The following is a 19,534-nucleotide window of genomic DNA, read 5'->3' on the forward strand; positions in this document are numbered from 1 at the left end:
ATTGAAAATCGACTTTTTACAACAGTCAACATTCCTTTACAAAGGTAAAACAACTCACGTAGATTTTGTTCCTTGAGTAGCGTTCCTTGATCTCGGCCAGAAGAATCTCTTCGTCCAAGTTGGCGAGCTCTGCTAAGTCTTCCACGGCTCCTAGCGCAGGGCGGTCCATTTTCACTTCTGACGCTGTCTCTCTCTCTCTCTCTTCTGTTGGAACATTCACAGTTACTTTACCTCTCCTGATGTATACTTGAGGCTAGTTAAATCGTTTTCTGTTCACGACAACAAGAATCGATTAAAACTTGAAAAGCAATTAAAACGTGATTTGCCAAAGTTGAAAGATCGACTCTTTTCCGGTCTATTCTTTTCGCCTTTGTGTGTGTGTGTGTGTGTGTGTGTGTGTGTGTGTGTGTGTCTATGCTTCCTTAAAGAAATTGCAAACCGCTTTCGACGACAATAAGTTGGGCCTGTTATCTTTTCTTTTTTGTTACCATGTTTACATGATACTGACAGATCTCTCTCTCTCTCACGTAGACATTGAGTTTACGCCTGTAAGCTACATGACACTATTGTCACTACTCACTAATAACAAGCAGGAAGTTTAGGCTACTCGGATAGCGCGTGTACTTAAAATCTGTGATTGCCAAGAAGTAAGATCACAGTCAACGCTGTTGTTCACACTGTCTCACAAAGTGGAGTAAATAGAGAATACTACATGGCTTGCTGTGTCGTACCAGATTTACACGAGTTGTTTTTTTAAATATTGAACTGCGAGCGAAAGCGAGCTGTTCACTATTTGAAAAAGCAACGAGTGTAAATCTGGTACGACACAGCAAGCCATGTAGTATTCTGTTTATCCTACATGCTGTATTTACGTGTATATTACTGAAAATGTCTTGCAGTCGAGGCAGCTAAAATGAAGACGCTTGTTTTGGAACCTCGATCTCTTCCAAAGCCTCGTGCAATCTATTACGTCAAAGCAAAGAAACGTCACTCTCAAAGTGTGGCGTGACGTGTTAGTTGTAAAGATTCATCGAGGGTAATTAGTGAGCGCAATTTTTTTTTCTATAATGACGTTTGTCTCGGTGACTTTGGCATCATAAGCAGTGGAAAAACAGGTCCCTGCCAGACTTGCTTGACATGACCTCATTTACATGATATACACACGTGTGATTTGAACGATTATTATCTCACGGGTGTCTCTCTCACGTATGTAGGATAAATAGAGAATACTACATGGCTTGCTGTGTCGTACCAGATTTACACGAGTTGTTTTTTTTAAATGGTGCGAGCGAAAGCGAGCTGTTCACTATTTGAAAAAGCAACGAGTGTAAATCTGGTACGACACAGCAAGCCATGTAGTATTCTGTTTATCCTACATACTGTACTTACGTGTATTTTACTGAAAATGTCCTGCAGTGGAGGCAGCTAAATTGAAGACGCTTGTTTTGGAACCTCGATCTCTTCTAAAGCCTCGTGCAATCTATTACGTCAAAGCAAAGAAACGTCACTCTCAAAGTGTGGCGTGACGTGTTAGTAGTAGGAAGAGGTATGCCTCATGCCTCGGCGCAATGCGCAATGCGCAAGGGTAGGGACCAGCATAAAGTTATAGGTTAAGGTGCCTGTGTTTAAGTAGTGATAAGGAGATATTGCGCATAAACGGTTTATTGCGTTTTATATTTTGTCATGTGATTTCATGTGCCTGTACCTGTTGCTCGGTACTAATGACCACTCCAGCTGGGGTAATGACAGGATTACTGCCCCCCGGCCTTTTTTTATTGGTGCTTAACGCGGCTGGGTTACTGAGCCGCCTCCTTTCTATTGACAGTAATTGACCCTCCCTCTGTGTTTGATTGCCGGCAGTGGGGTTCACGCACAAGGTTTTGATAGGGTATGTCATAGCCACATAGGTGTTATTTTGTTTTTGTTATTTTGTTGTTGATAGACTATGTAAGAGGTAGGGTTATATGTGTGGTGGGAATAAAATGTAAGTGCAAACACACATACACACACACACACACACACACACACACACACACACACACCTCCGATCACACACACACACACACACACACACACACACACACACACACACACACACACACACACACACACCCACACACACACACACACACACACATATGCGCACGTTTACACAAGTACTTCCAAACAAGAAGGTACTAAAAAGTCAGACGTAAAGAGTAACAAAACACATAAAACTGCTCACGGTAGCCTTCAAGAATTATACAGACACATAGTTATTAACTTTTCAATATGATCATTTTATTATAAAAAGTGACAACAGTCTTTTGAGTATTAAAAACCAAAAAAATTAACATTTTGCATACACATACATTAAAACAAAAAGCCAAAACATGATTGTCAATGATAATTTTTTTGGTATTCAACACCGTCTTGTTGTTTTACACTTGTCTACTTTAGATGGTTTTTTTAAAAAGCCAGGTCCTAGTTTGGTTGTTTGTCTTAAGGACTCCCATAACTTGATGTGGGGTGACTTTTGTATTTTACAATGTTGGGTTATAGTTACCGAGGTCGTTGAAGGTAGACATACCAACCGGTTCCTGGTAGCAGTTTTCAAACAGATGGCTGCTCTCCGAGTGTTTGACAGGTGTGTGAGGTAGTTCGTCTGTTGGTGTTTCTTCTTTTTGTTCTGGACTCTTCTGACACGTCTGGTGTTTTTTAACTTCTCTAGCTACAACTTCTGTTTGTGTTTTAAGTCGCTTCAACAGCCTTTCTCGGACTTTGCTCAGGTGAGTAAATTCTTCACTGTTCAAGGCCACCCCTCTTTGACTTGGTCGCAAGCGTCTGTTTTTTTTTTTTTTTTTCTATTTCCTTGGGTGATGTAGTGTCTGATGTGAATTTTCACAAGTTTTCGCTAAGTTCTGACACTCGCAAAAATGTTTCGACCCAAAGGAAACATATCAGATTCGGGTAGCGGTGAGCTAAACAGATACTCTTCCTCGTCAACCATCTCTTTTGTCGTTCTCAGCAACAACAACAACAAAAGTGTTAAACAACTTTTACTTCCAGGAGACTGTCTTTGTAGACTATAGTGTAGAGTAGGCGGTGTTGTCTTGTGGTTCGATCAGGGGATTTAGTAAAAAAAATTAGACAACACCATCTTTATACATAACCTCCTTACACTATGACATCAGTTACTATTTTTACAACAACAGGTTTAGACTTGTTGCGTTAACACATCTCTGAAAAAGTGCTATGAGCTTATGGCCAGGGTTTTGGGGGCTAAAAATAGAAATGATGTCACGGAGTCTTGTATCTTGACTCTTTTTGATGATGAAATACATTGCAAGCAAAACACAAGTAGAACTTAACATCTCCTGTAATACCTGTTCGTTGGTTTTTATAACACAATCCAATAACGCAACAACAACTAAAAAAACAAAAACAACTTCAATGTCTTTGTGATTCGGTTTTAAAACAAAACTATCAAAATATTCAATATTCCCCTGACCAGCATAATACACACCAACCCAATGAGACCCAACCTTATGCGCTGGGTCTGTGTTTATGATGTAAGACGAGGGGTGAAGTAAATTTATCTCAGAAGGAAGTTGGTCTCTGGCGTAGACACCCATAAACGACCGTCTTGCCAAGGGGTGTCTTAACAGTAGGCGAGAGATCTCTAGATCATTCATGATGTAAAATCAGTGATAACCTGCCTACTCCGAGCATTTTCTAGCAACGAAGCCATTTCTGTATACACAATAACGCGAACAGGCTCTACCAGGGGTACACTAAACTTTAGTTCCAGACGCAAACCCCCCACAGCGCACCAACTCAAGCTGATCTCCATCCAACATTGACGGTGACAAGTCGAATACATACAGCGTATAACCTCCGGGATAGTCTTCATAGGCAATTCCGTTACCAGCGTCACTAACACCCACCCCTGTTCCTGTGGTCAAACTAAAGAAACTTTCCACATACTGTCTGTTTTCAAAGTCGGGTGTTAGTGGTTTTGCAGAGACTTGTTTTCCAGTAACATAGAGACAGAGGAAATTCAAGTTGTGAGTTTTAAAGTTGAATGGATTTTTGGTGTAGCTATCGTTAAATGCAGCGAGCTCTACTAGTCCTACTACAACGCGTGTTGGTAGCTGACTGAGAAACAAATTGTCTAAACAGCACTGAGGTTTTCACGCGGGATCCCGTAAGATTTTATAACTACTCTTTTTAGATGGTATTTGGCTGTGGACCTCTCCAGGGTTTTTACGTGAGCAAGCCTTACAGCTGGATTTAGTTTTGCTTTTCTGACAAACAAAGAGGCGTGTGTAACCACCGTTAGGTAAGCAGGGTTAATCCGTGGCTCATCACATTAAAATTTTGTCAATACGATACATTTCTTTCTCTCCTACGCTTTGTAGTTCTTCTTTGTAAAAAAAAACTACCTTGTAGTTATTCTGCGTTAGCGTCTTTCAGCTTATCGGTCACTGGAGTTGTTTTCAACACACTGCTAACTGTAAATAATTCTTCTGTTCACGCAGGTAAATAACCTTTTTTAAAGAGTCGCCGTGTTTTACTTAGTCTCACACGATCATCAACCTGTAGCCTACCTTTGGGTGTTTTTCTTTGGGGGTTGTCCGTACAAAACTTACCAAACTGTTTCTTTGTTAGCGAGGCAAACTTTAATAGGTGTTGGTTTTATACTTCTGTGAAACGAATGGTTATACGCGTGTACCAGGTGTTGTAATTCTTCTACAAATCTTACACGATTAGTGTGTGTAAAAAAGCGCCACATTTTCTCTTTTAAGAGGAACCCTTGTTCTGATTTCCCCCTGATCTGTTCCATGACTGACTTGTCTTTCTTTCATACATCAGTCAATAACCACTCTGTTTTTCAACGACCACGCCTGATCAACTCAAACCAGGACTTTCTTTCTTTTCGCGGTGAAATCAGTGACCATGACATTCTAGAACAAGTTAGACTCGAACGCCCAAACTCTCGGTATTCTGTTCACACCATCATGTCTTCCAGTTTCTATGTCACGCCTTTGTCTGACTTTCCTATCGGATGAGTCTGTGGTAGTCTACCTAACTACATCACAAACACACAGTTCTTGCACAAGTTACAAAAAGACGAGCATCATCATTTTCCTTATACTGACGGTCTGTGTCTCTTTCGCTGTCTTGCTTTGCACAAAGGACCCTTGCCTCATTCTTTGCAAAAACCCACAAAAACCTTGTTCAAACAGTGGACCGGACATTCCCACCAGTTTGTCAAATTAAACAGAGACACACCTACTACAATATAAATTAGAAAAATCTGATCAACAAAACAAAAAAAACAAAAACAAAACAAAAAAATGTTTTACAAAAATACAAGCTCACTACGAGGGGCGCGATAACCAAAAACACACCACAAGCAAGAGAATCTCTTGGTATCAGTAGTTGTCTCTTCTAATACGTTAGTAGCAACAGTTGTATCTTCAGCAGACAAGGCGTCCTCAGCCATAACTACTCTGAATACTGTCTAAGACTATCAGCTGAGATCCATGTGTCAAATGACGTTGGGTTTTGTGAACAAGAAACAATTAACAATTAAGTGGCTCTACCCCATTTCCCCCCCATTCCCTGTCGCGATATAACCTTGAACGTTTGAAAACGACGTTAAACACCAAATAAAGAAAGAAAGAAAATGACGTTGGGTACCCAAACCAATGTACTAAATACTCTTTTTTTCCTCCCTTACCAAGTCGTTCTTTTAGTACTTTGTCAATACGATACATTTCTTTCTCTCCTACTTTTTGTAGTTCTTCTTTGTAAAAAAAACAAACTATGTGAGCAGCCTCTAACCTAACATTCTGTATGACTGCCTGTGGTACAATTCGTGTTCGGTGTAAATGTACCTTCGTCGCGATATAACCTTCGTGGTTGAAAACGACGTTAAACACCATTTGTTGTTGTAAATGTACCTGCGGTGTTTATAACACCTACATAAAACCAACAGGTAGCTATCTGAGTCTAGTTGTTAAAGCTTTTTTATATTTTTGTACATCAGCTCTCATCTCTCCCGCCTCACCAGTCGAGCTAACTCCTCCACCCACCCCACATCATTTGTCTAGCACTAATCTAAGCATTAAATCCTAATCAACCCTCGGGGTAGGCAAACCACCTCCTATTAAACTTCTCTAACTGCTGGCCACCTCTGGTGGTTTTATCGGCGAGGGGGCTCCGCAAAGAGTAGGGGTACCATTTTTATCGCCTTATCCTGACACCTCTGATAGTTATTAGCGCCATAAAAGAGAGAGGGCTCCACCAACCGCAGAGAAACCCATTTAATTGCACTAGACAGCAGTGTACGGCATCTAGATAAAACAGCGAACCTTCGTAACTAACCCACTGACTAGTGTTGGTGTTGTTGTTGTTATAATGACTGTTTTCTTTTTTTCTTTTTTTTTCTTCGTTGTTGATAGGCTATGTAAGAGGTAGGGTTATATGTGTGGTGAAAAAAAAATGTAAGTGCAAACACACACACACACACACACACACACACACACACACACACACACACACACACACACACACACACACACACACACACACACACACACACACACACACACACAGAAGCTCTTGGTATCAGTTGTTGGCTCTTCTAAGACGTTAGTATCAACAGTCGTAGCTTCAGCAGACAAGACAGCCTCACACATAACTACTCTGAATACTGTCTAAGGCTATCAGCTGAGAGCCATGTGTCAAATGACGTTGGATACCCAAATCAAGGCACTAAAGACTCTTTTTTTTTTCCTCCCTTACCAAGTCGTTCTTTTAGTACTTTGTCAATACGATACATTTTTTTTTCTCTCCTACTTTTTGTAGTTCTTCTTTGTAAAAACTACTTTGTAGTTCTTCTGCGTGAGCGTCTTTCAGCTTATAGGTCACTGGAATTGTTTTCAACACACTGCTAACTGTAAATAATTCTTCTGTTCACGCAGGTAAATAACCTTTTTTAAAGAGTCACCGTGTTTTACTTAGTCTCACACGATCACCAACCTGTAGCCTACCTTTGGGTGTTTTCTTTTGGGGTTGTCCGTACAAAACTTACCAAACTGTTTCTTTGTTAGCGAGGCAAACTTTAACAGGTGCTGTTTTATACTTCTGTGAAACGAATGTGTACGCGTTATACGCGTGTACCAGGTGTTGTAATTCTTCTGCATATCTTACACGATTAGTGTGTGTAAAAAAGCGCCACATTTTCTCTTTTAAGGTGCGATCCAATAACTTGACGTGGGGCGACTTTCGTATTTTAACAATGTTGTGTTATAGTAACCGAGGTCGTTGAAGGTAGACATACCAGCCGGTTCCTGGTAGCAGTTTTCAAACAGATTGCTGCTCTCCGAGTATTTGACAGGTGTGTGAGGTAGTTCGTCTGCTGGTGTTTCTTCTTTTTGTTCTGGGCTCTTCTGACACGTCTGGTGGTTTTTTTTAACTTCTCTAGCTACAACTTCTGTTTGTGTTTTAAGTCGCTTCAACAGCCTTTCTCGGACTTTTGATCAGGCGAGTAAATTCTTTACTGGCCAAGACCACCCCTCTTTGACTTGGTCGCACGCGTCTGTTTTTTCTGTTTCCTTGGTTGGTGTAATGTCTGATGTGGATTTTCACAAGTTTTCACCACGTTCTGACACTCGCGAAAATGGTTCGTCCCAAAGGAAACATATCAGGTTCGGGTAGCGGTGAGCTAAACAGAGACTCTTCCTCGTCAAACATCTCTTTTGTCGTTCTCAACAACAACAACAACAAAAGTGTTAAACAACTTTTACCTCTAGGAGACTGTCTTTGTAGACTGTAGTGTAGAGTAGGTGGTGTTGTCTTGTGGCTCGCTCAGGGGATTTAGTAAAAAAAAAATGAGACAACACCATCTTTATACATAACCTCCTTACACTATGACATCAGTTACTATTTTTTACAACAACAGCTTTAGACTTGTTGCGTTAACGCATCTTTGAAAAAAGTGCTATGAGCTTACGGTCATTTACACCAGGGTTTTGGGGGTTAAAAATAGAAATGATGTCACGGAGTCTTGTATCTTGACTCTTTTTGATGATGAAATACATTGCAAACAAACCACAAGTAGAACTTAACATCCCCTGTAATACCTGTTCGTTGGTTTTAGAACACAAACCAATGACGCATAAAAAAACAAATAAAAAAACACCTTCAATGTCTTTGTGATTCGGTTTAAAACCAAAACTATCAAAATATTCAATATTCACCTGACCATCATAATACACACCAACCCAATGAGACCCAACCTTATGTGCTGGGTCTGTGTTTATGACGTAAGACGAGGGGTGAAGTAAATTTATCTCAGAAGGAAGTTGGTCTCTGGTGTAAACACCCATAAACGGCCGTCTTGCCAAGGGGTGTCTTAACAGTAGGCGAGAGATCTCTAGACCATTCATGATGTAAAATCAGTGATAACCTGCCTACTCCGATCAATTTCTAGCAACGAGTCCATTTCTGCATACACAGTAACGTGAACAGGCTCTGTCAGGGGTGCACTAAACTTTAGTTCCAGACGCAAACTCCCACAGCGCATCAGCTCAATCTGATCTCCACCCAACATTGACGGTGACAGGTCAAATACATACAGCGTATAGCCTCCGGGGTAGTCTTCATAGACAATTATGTTACCGACGTCACCAACACCCACCCCTGTTCCTGTGGTCAAACTAAAGAAGCTTCCCACATACTGTCTGTTTTCAAAGTCTGGTGTTAGTGGTTTTGCAGGGACTTGTTTTCCATCAACATAGAGGCAGAGAAAATTCAAGTTGTGGGTTTTAAAAGTTGAATGGCTTTTTGGTGTAGCTACCGTTAAACGCAGCGCTTTCTCCCAGTCCTACTACAACGCGTCTTGGTAGCTACCTGAGAAACAAGTTGTCTAAAACAGCACTAAGGTTTCCACGCGGGATCCCGTAAGATTTCATAACTACTCTTTTTAGAGGGTATTTGGCTGTGGAGCTCTCTAGGGTTTTTGTGTGAGCAAGACTTACAGCTGGATTTAGTTTTGATTTTCTGACAAACAAAGAGGTGTGTGTAATCACCGTTAGGTAAGCAGGGTTTAGTCCGTGGGTCATCACATTAAAACTTTGTCAATACAATACATTTCTTTCTCTCCTACTTTTTGTAGTTCTTCTTTGTAAAAAAAAAAAAACTACCTTGTAGTTCTTCTGCGTGAGCGTCTTTCAGCTTATCGGTCACTGGAGTTGTTTTCAACTCACTGCTAACTGTAAATAATTCTTCTGACCACGCAGGTAAATAACCTTTTTTAAAGAGTCACCGTGTTTTACTTAGTCTCACACGATCACCAACCTGTAGCCTACCTTTGGGTGTTTTCTTTTGGGGTTGTCCGTACAAAACTTACCAAACTGTTTCTTTATTAGCGAGGCAAACTTTAACAGGTGCTGTTTTATACTTCTGTGAAACGAATGGTTATACGCGTGTACCAGGTGTTGTAATTCTTCTACATATCTTACACGATTAGTGTGTGTAAAAAAGCGACACATTTTCTCTTTTTAAGGGGCGCTCCCATAACTTGACGTGGGGCGACTTTCGTATTTAACAATGTTGGGTTATAGTAACCGAGGTCGTTGAAGGTAGACACACCAGCCGGTTCCTGGTAGCAGTTTTCAAACAGATTGCTGCTCTCCGAGTATTTGACAGGTGTGTGAGGTAGTTCGTCTGCTGGTGTTTCTTCTTTTTGATCTGGACTCTTCTGACACGTCTGGTGTTTTTTTTTTTTTTTTAACTTCTATAGCTACAACTTCTGTTTGTGTTTTAAGTCGCTTCAACAGTCTTTCTCGGACTTTGATCAGGCGAGTAAATTCTTTACTGGCCAAGACCACCCCTCTTTGACTTGGTCGCACGCGTCTGTTCTTTCTGTTTCCTTGGTGAAAACCAAGGAAACATATCAGGTTCGGGTAGCGGTGAGCTAAACAGAGGCTCTTTCTCGTCAAACATCTCTTTTGTCGTTCTCAACAACAACAACAACAAAAGTGTTAAACAACTTTTACCACTAGGAGACTGTCTTTGTAGACTGTAGTGTAGAGTAGGCGGTGTTGTCTTGTGGCTCGATCAGGGAATTTAGTAAAAAAAAATTAGCCAACACCATCTTTATATATAACCTCCTTACACTATGACATCAGTTACTATTTTTTACAACAACAGCTTTAGACTTGTTGCGTTAACACATCTCTAAAAAAGTGCTATGAACTTACGGTCATTTACAACAGGGTTTTGGGGGTTAAAAAATAGAAATTATGTCACGGAGCCTTGTACCTTGACTCTTTTTGATGATGAAATACATTGCAAACAAACCACAAGTAGAACTTAACATCCCCTGTAATACCTGTTCGTTGGTTTTAGAACACAAACCAATGACGCATAAAAAACAAACACCTTCAATGTCTTTGTGATTCGGTTTAAAACCAAAACTATCAAAATATTCAATATTCCCCTGACCATCATAATACACACCAACCCAATGAGACCCAACCTTATGTGCTGGGTCTGTGTTTATGACGTAAGACGAGGGGTGAAGTAAATTTATCTCAGAAGGAAGTTGGTCTCTGGTGTAAACACCCATAAACGGCCGTCTTGCCACGGGGTGTCTTAACAGTAGGCGAGAGATCTCTAGTCCATTCATGATGTAAAATCAGTGATAACCTACCTACTCCGATCATTTTCTAGCAACGAGGCCATTTCTGCATACACAATAACGTGAACAGGCTCTACCAGGGGTGCACTAAACTTTTAGTTCCAGACGCAAACTCCCACAGTAGTATTCATAGACAAATCTGTTACCGACGTCACCAACACCCACTCCTGTTCCTGCGGTCAAACTAAAGAAACTTCCCACATACTGTCTGTTTTCAAAAGTCTGGTGTTAGTGGTTTTGCAGGGGCTTGTTTTCCAGCAACATAGAGGCAGAGAAAATTCAAGTTGTGGGTTTTAAAAGTTGAATGGTTTTTTTTGTGTAGCTACCGTTAAACGCAGCGCTCTCTACTAGTCCTACTACAACGCGTGTTGGTGGCTGCCTGAGAAACAAATTGTATAAAACAGCACTATGGTTTCCACGCGGGATCCCGTAAGATTTCATAACTACTCATTTTAGAGGGTATTTGGCTGTGGACCTCTCCAGGGCTTTTGCGTGAACAAGACTTACAGCTGGATTTAGTTTTGTTTTTCTGACAAACAAAGAGGCGTGTGTAACCACCGTTAGGTAAGCAGGGTTAATCCGTGGCTCATCACATTAAAATTTTGTCAATACGATACATTTCTTTCTCTCCTACGCTTTGTAGTTCTTCTTTGTAAAAAAAAACTACCTTGTAGTTATTCTGCGTTAGCGTCTTTCAGCTTATCGGTCACTGGAGTTGTTTTCAACACACTGCTAACTGTAAATAATTCTTCTGTTCACGCAGGTAAATAACCTTTTTTAAAGAGTCGCCGTGTTTTACTTAGTCTCACACGATCATCAACCTGTAGCCTACCTTTGGGTGTTTTTCTTTGGGGGTTGTCCGTACAAAACTTACCAAACTGTTTCTTTGTTAGCGAGGCAAACTTTAATAGGTGTTGGTTTTATACTTCTGTGAAACGAGTGGTTATACGCGTGTACCAGGTGTTGTAATTCTTCTACAAATCTTACACGATTAGTGTGTGTAAAAAAGCGCCACATTTTCTCTTTTAAGAGGAACCCTTGTTCTGATTTCCCCCTGATCTGTTCCATGACTGACTTGTCTTTCTTTCATGCATCAGTCAATAACCACTCTGTTTTTCAACGACCACACCTGATCAACTCAAACCAGGACTTTCTTTCTTTTCTCGGTGAAATCAGTGACCATGACATTCTAGAACAAGTTAGACTCGAACGCCCAAACTCTCGGTATTCTGTTCACACCATCATGTCTTCCAGTTTCTATGTCACGCCTTTGTCTGACTTTCCTATCGGATGAGTCTGTGGTAGTCTACCTAACTACATCACAAACACACAGTTCTTGCACAAGTTACAAAAAGACGAGCATCATCATTTTCCTTATACTGACGGTCTGTGTCTCTTTCGCTGTCTTGCTTTGCACAAAGGACCCTTGCCTCATTCTTTGCAAAAACCCACAAAAACCTTGTTCAAACAGTGGACCGGACATTCCCACCAGTTTGTCAAATTAAACAGAGACACACCTACTACAATATAAATTAGAAAAATCTGATCAACAAAACAAAAAAACAAAAAAACAAAAAAACAAAAAAATGTTTTACAAAAATACAATCTCACTACGAGGGGCGCGATAACCAAAAACACACCACAAGCAAGAGAATCTCTTGGTATCAGTAGTTGTCTCTTCTAATACGTTAGTAGCAACAGTTGTATCTTCAGCAGACAAGGCGTCCTCAGCCATAACTACTCTGAATACTGTCTAAGACTATCAGCTGAGATCCATGTGTCAAATGACGTTGGGTTTTGTGAACAAGAAACAATTAACAATTAAGTGGCTCTACCCCATTTCCCCCCCATTCCCTGTCGCGATATAACCTTGAACGTTTGAAAACGACGTTAAACACCAAATAAAGAAAGAAAGAAAATGACGTTGGGTACCCAAACCAATGCACTAAATACTCTTTTTTTCCTCCCTTACCAAGTCGTTCTTTTAGTACTTTGTCAATACGATACATTTCTTTCTCTCCTACTTTTTGTAGTTCTTCTTTGTAAAAAAACAAACTACCTTGTAGTTCTTCTGCGTGAGCGTCTTTCAGCTTATAGGTCACTGGAGTTGTTTTCAACACATTGCTAACTGTAAATAATTCTTCTGTTCACGCAGGTAAATAATCTTTTTTAAAGAGTCGTCGTGTTTTACTTAGTCTCACACGATCACCAACCTGTAGCCTACCTTTGGGTGTTTTCATTGGGGGTGGGTTGTTCGTACAAAACTTACGTTTGTTCTGTTTCTTTGTTAGCGAGACAAACTTTAACAGGTGCTGTTTTTATACTTCTGTGAAACGAATGGTTATACGCGTGTACCAGGTGTTGTAATTCTTCTATATATCTTACACGATTAGTGTGTGTAAAAAAAGCGCCACATTTTCTCTTTTAAGAGGAACCCTTGTTCTGATTTCCCTGATTGGTACGAGTCGCTTCTTGATCTGTTCCATGAGCAAAACAAACGCTTCAAAATCAATTTTTCTCACTCCTTTCTTCTCAAAAACAAAGAGTCGGGTGACTTGTCTTTCTTTCATGCCTCAGTCAATAACCACTCTGTCTTACAACGACCACGCCTGAGTTGTCAAAGCAGGACTTTCTTTCTTTTCTCGGTGAAATCAGTGACCAAATGAACAACCAACAAGTTCTAACATGTTTAGGTCTTGCGTCTCTGTGGTGCAATACTCGGGGGTAAGCACCCAGAAGAACTTTTTTTTTTATACCCGCATCACACCTGTGTCTTACTACGCGATTCTATTTTTAGATGCTGACCAATCAACATGGTCTAACATGTAAGGTCTTGCGTCTCTGTGGTGCAATACTCAGGTGTAAACACCAGAAGAACTTTTTTTTTATACCCCCTTTTTGACCGCATCACACTAGTGTCTAACTACGCGTTTCTATTTTTAGGTGCTGATCAATCAATATGTTCTAACATGTAAGGTCTTGCATCTCTGTGGTGCAATACTCAGGTGTGAACAGTCTCTAACCTAACATTAGGTATGACTGACTGTAGAACAGTTCGTGTTCAATGTAAATGTACCTTATAACACCCACATAAACCATTAGACAGCACAAACAACCAACAATAGGACATTCACAACATCATGTCTTCCAGTTTTTATGTCACGCCTTTGTCTGACTTTCCTATCGAACAGAGGGAAAAAAGAAGATCCCTAAAAGACCTCCTTTCAAGTTTGTTGTTAAACGTAACAATCAATATATGTGTCTTTGTACAGACAAACTTCGGTTTCTCGACATCAACAATTTTCTTGCGCCAGGTTTTAGTTATTCCAAGTACCTCTAGGCGTTCGGTGTCGAATAGGAAAAGGGTTTTTTCTGCTATGAATACGTCACTAGTCTAAGTACACTAGACGAAAGAGAACTCCCACCCCATGCAGCTTTTTTTAGTAAGCTCAAAAACTCAAATATTTCTGATACAGAGTACGCTTTTTGTCAGCGTGTGTGGACTGAAAACAAAATGACGACTTTGAAGGCTTTTTTTGGTGTGGTACAACAACCTAGACACAGTACCGTTTCTGGTTGCTTTGCAGCATCAGATTAGTATGTACGCTAGTCTGCGAGTTGATTTGCTGAAAGACGGTATTATTTCTGTCCCCCGGTGTGACACTGAAGTGTCTGTTTGACACGTTGTCTTCAGATACCTACTTTTCACTTTTAACAAAAAACAAAAAGACGTTCAAGCACTTTTGCGAAAGAACATTGTCGAGGGTCCGTCTATTGTCTTTCACAGATACCACGAAAAAGACAAAACACACATTCGTGGTAATCAGGACAAACCGGTACAGGCTGTTCAGGGATTTGATGCGCTGTATTTAGCTGCACTCATGCAAGACATGCCCACAGAGCACCCTGTCATTCGTAGAAAAGAAAACGCTTTTAAAGCGGAAAAAAACAGATCCCTACGGTCAGCTAGCTCGGGAATGGTTGGAGTGGGTTATGGATTCAATCGGGTTGATATAGTGTGATATTTATGTACCTGATCATCTAAAAGAACATTTCAGTGAAATGCAGCCTATTTTCAAAAATGAGTCTGTCAGCTGAGAACAGATCGGGGATTTTATGAAAGACTACGCTGAAAAAACACAAGCTTTTATCCCAACCACGCCGTACACTTGTAGGGAGTTACCACGGTGAACAAATTCTGCTAGCTACACCCCTCTTGTTTTGTTACGTGCAACACGGGTTGATTGTTAAAACATCACGCTGATCGTAGAGTATCAACCCAAAACCTGTTTCCGTCAGTTTGGTGACAGCGTTTCAAACGCAAGACGAGCAGGAGACCAAGACTCATCAAAAACTATCTTAGCTGAAACTTTCAAACTGCTCGGTAACTCAGTCTACGGGAAAACCTTAACTAACGTGGCCAACCATCGTGATATTCATTACGTTTTGTCTGATAAGGCCTCAAAACTGATCAACAATGGTCGTTTTCAAAAACTAACAGAAGTAACAGATTCTGTCACTGAAGTAGAGATGGTTAAAAAAAATCAACTGGTCACTCCCCTCTCAGATTGGTTACTTTGTTTACCAGTACGCTAAACTACGCATGTTGGAGTTTCATTTTGATTTTCTAGATAAGTTTGTGTCCAGAGCCGACTACCAGCTTTTGGAAATGGATACAGATTCTCTATACATGGCGCTTAGCGCTTCAACGTTAGAAGAGGTGGTTCGTCCTGAACTGCGAGAGCAGTTTTACCAAGTGTATAACCAATGGTTCCCCGCACAAGCCTGTGACCAACCAACATGTTCTAGCATGTGAGGTCTTGTGTCTCTGTGGACAACCAATACTCAGACATGATCAGTCTCTAACCTAACATTATGTATGACTGACTGTAGAACAACTCGTGTTCGGTGTAAAATGTACTTGCGATGTTTATAACACCTACATAAAACCAACAGGTAGCTATCTGAGTCTAGTTGTTAAAGCTTTTTATATTTTTGTAAATCAGCTCTCATCTCTCCCGCCTCACCAGTCGAGCTAACTCCTCCACCCACCCCACACCATTTGTCTAGCACTAATCTAAGCATTAAACCCTAATCACCCCTCGGGGTAGGGAAACCACGTCCCATTAAACTTCTCTAACTGCTGGCCACCTCTGGTGGTTTTATCGGCGAGGGGGGGCCGCAAAGAGTAGGGGTACCATTTTTATCGCCTTATCCTGACACCTCTGATAGTTATTAGCGTCATAAAAGAGAGTGCTCCGCGAAGCGCGGATAGTAATCCTGTCATTACCCCAGCTGAAGTGGTCATTAGTACCGAGCAACAGGTACAGGCACATGAAATCACATGACAAAATATAAAACGCAATAAACCGTTTATGCGCAATATCTCCTTATCACTACTTAAACACAGGCACCTTAACCTATAACTTTATGCTGGTCCCTACCCTTGCGCATTGCGCATTGCGCCGAGGCATGAGGCATACCTCTCCCTACTACTCGTGTTAGTTCTAAAGATTCATCGAAGGTAATTAGCGAGCGCAATTTTTGTTTCTATAATGACGTTTGTCTCGGTGACTTTGGCATCATAAGCAGTGGAAAAACAGGTCCCTGCCAGACTTGCTTGACATGACCTCATTTACATGATATACACACGTGTGATTTGAACGATTATTATCTCACGGGTGTCTCTCTCACCTATGTAGGATAAAAAGATTTTGTTCTCTCCTCTGTTGAAGCTGTGAGACATAAATGCTATTCCGACTTGGTCGTGTGACAGAGTTTTCTTCCACACTCGATTAGCTGATGTCTAACTCAGCCTGACGGCTTCGTTAGACAATCAACGTAATCTCGTGTGGAAGAAAACGTCTGTCACACGACCAAGTCGGAATAGCAGGTGCTGAAGCAGTCGTTTTATGATTGTGTTGATGAGCAAGGAAAAAAATGATCATAAAAACGTACCTGTCTTGTGCACACACCACAGATAAGATAAGGCTAAACTTCACTAACATGCACTGTCACGTTTGTTTGTTTTTTGAACGCGGACACACAAGTAAAGCAGTTTGCTTTTCATGTTGACAAGCAAGAGAGAGAGAAGAAGAAAAGGCTCATAAAACGTACGTCGCTTTGTATACAAGACGGCGAATCAGTGTCAGGCTAAACTGACTCGACACACACTGTTCACATGTTGTGTGTAGTTATTATGTCTGAGGACTGTCGCACACTGTACTACAGTGAACCCCCCATTTAAAACATCCAAAAATCTGAGAAAATCGGGTCTTAAAAAGGATTAGTCTTAAAATGGGGGTAATTTTACAGAGGTTCTGAACAGAAAGTCTGAGACAAGGTCTTACAAGGGAAGGAGTCTTAAATTGGGAGGCTTAAACCCATACCCACCCATCGCACCCCCTGGGGGTGCATCGATTTAAATTGTAGTGAAAAAATCACAAAAGGACAAAAGTACTGTGTGCGGCATCAAGGCGATAGAAGGAACAGCAAGACAAGAACTGGATCCACACTGACTCAATGTAAAACGTTCTCGACACTCCGTAGTAAATGTTAATTGTAAAGTAATAAATAAATTATATATTAAAAAATAAATGATTATATGATTTTACCACATTTCTACGAGAGCCAGGAATGAAACTTGAAAGAAATCCACGGTGTATTTGGATTGCATGTAGCCTACTTGTATTGCTGTGCTCATTTTTTCAGTGGCATCCCCATATTATAATTGCTGAAAAGAGGAACGGCACAACAGTCTACACTGGTATGTCTATGGAGCTGTTGGACATTCTGCCAAATATGCTTAAAAGGGGGATTCCTCAGCCATTGGGTGACTGTTATAATAAATCATATTCTCTCCTGTTAAGGAAAAAGTAGGATGGGCTTTCTGCGCACTCTCTTCTGTATAAACTGATCATGAAATCAGTATTGTTTTTTGCAAACAAAACAACTCGCCGATCTTGTCAAGGCATCTCTCCACGTAGGTACTATCACTAGTTTGTATTTCTGAACTCTAACACACACTTGTGACCATTAGCTTCTCGTGTTACTGTGCCTATACCAGGCTTAGTAATTACTTATCATAAAAGCTTACTTTGTTTACTGTACAACCTTGCAAAGCTCCCCACTGTAGCTTAAGTACAAATTTTGTCTCCCCAAGCGCTTTCGCGCGTTTATATCATGCGAGCACTGACACACACACACACACACACACACACACACATTCTCTGACACACACACGCAGACAAACACAGACACGCACATACACACAAACACAGACACGCAGAGACACGCGCACACACACACACACATACACACACACTGACACACACACAAACACTCACGCACATACACGCACACACAACCACACACACACGCACACACACAGTGATACACACACACACACACTGACGCACGCACACACACACACACGCTGGAACAGCCTTTGAATTAATGTTAGTTGTCCGTGTTAAGAAGCAAATAGTAAAAGCAAGAGTGTCTGTGTATTCGATTCAGTTAAAAAAAAACAAATAATCAAAGTAAAATTACCTGGTTTGCAATTAACACAGCAAAACTTTCCACCGCTTGAATAAAATCCAAATTTCTCAAGCACCAAGTCTCATGTTTTTGTCTGGGCACAGGCGAACACACACTTGTGGAGTATTGTGCAGTATTGTGTTGACTGTTAATTTCTCCAGTCGATGACCAAGTTAAAGCTGATATCAAAATACTGACTACGTTTTACAAACAACACCGGGAAGCTCTCTGCTGCTCAAATACAAAACTTAACTCCACAAGCACTGTCTCGCGATTAATCTGAGCACAGACTGACACACACACTGAAGTAGTATTTGCGTGGTGACTGTTGACTTCTTGTGTCTGGCGTTTATATCTAAGCACTGACACACACACACACACACTGGATCAACCTTCAGTTGACTGTCGTGACTGTATTTATAACAAGTGGCTAAGCCGAGGGTGCCGACTTCAGTCTCTCCTCTGTCTCTTCGTTCTACCTGTGCAGTCAACTAACAATAGGCTTTTACAGGTGTGACTCAAAAGGCGATCGCTCAGGTATGACGGCAAACGGGACACACTCCGCGGCACACAAAAGCCAACAGTGAGACAGGTATGTCCCGCTGTTACTAAAAATAGATCGATACTTCTCCCTGGACACGATTGGGTGACGTCATACTACCCTGACTAGCTGCAAGAGATCGACTCACCCCATAAACAGCACCAAGGTTTCTCAATAAGCAGTTAGTCAGTGTATGATATAGTAGTCTTATCAACATTGACTGCGCAGCTTCCACTTGAGTATACTTTGCGTCCTGTTTTCAGGAGTATTTGGCAATACAGTAGTACCCCCCCCCCCCTTTTAAGACCTCCAAAAATCTGAGAAACTCAGGTTTTAAAAAGGAGGGAGTCCTAAACTGGGGGTAAATTTACAGACGTTATGAATAGAAAATCTAAGAAAATAGTGTCTTAAAAGAGAGGGGGTCTTAAATTGAGGGTCTTAAAAGGGAGGGGGTCTTAAAAGGGAGGAGGTCTTAAAAGGGGGGTTCCACTGTACAGCAACTGTAAAAAATAAAAAATAAATTCTCACTCCATAATTATGTGGTGTCATCAGTCAAGTGGGAAATAAGCCTACAAAGTTGTTCTAGACTGAGATCGTGACTGGCTTATTTTACATTTGGATTTGTTTTTGTTTCTAAAAACATAAACGTCATCTATTATTGTAAGCCTTTTTGACAGGATATATAGGGCTACGCACCCACGTACCCCTTTATTATGCATATGCCTTTTTTGACTCAGACACATGTGATTATTATTGTGAAG

At 40.9% G+C, this 19,534-nt stretch overlaps 1 protein-coding gene across 2 annotated transcripts in view; it reads right to left on the bottom strand.

Annotated features, from left to right (window-relative positions):
- LOC138978782 (myosin-IIIb-like) overlaps positions 1-18,851 on the bottom strand; it is a 70,531-nt gene extending 51,680 nt beyond the window's left edge. The window contains exons 1-3 of one of the 2 annotated variants that reach the window (XM_070351569.1): positions 18,742-18,851; positions 18,245-18,707; positions 59-204 (exon numbers count right to left, since the gene is read on the bottom strand). In XM_070351569.1, the coding sequence (XP_070207670.1) occupies positions 59-169 (111 nt within the window). In that variant the 5' untranslated portion in view covers positions 170-204; positions 18,245-18,707; positions 18,742-18,851. Of the gene's footprint in view, positions 1-58; positions 205-18,244 lie in introns of both variants that reach the window. The other variant, XM_070351577.1, reaches the window with a different exon arrangement.
- Positions 18,852-19,534: the final 683 nt, after the last annotated feature.

This window comes from Littorina saxatilis, linkage group LG1, assembly GCF_037325665.1.
Source record: "Littorina saxatilis isolate snail1 linkage group LG1, US_GU_Lsax_2.0, whole genome shotgun sequence".
Classification (NCBI taxonomy): Eukaryota; Metazoa; Mollusca; class Gastropoda; order Littorinimorpha; family Littorinidae; genus Littorina; species Littorina saxatilis.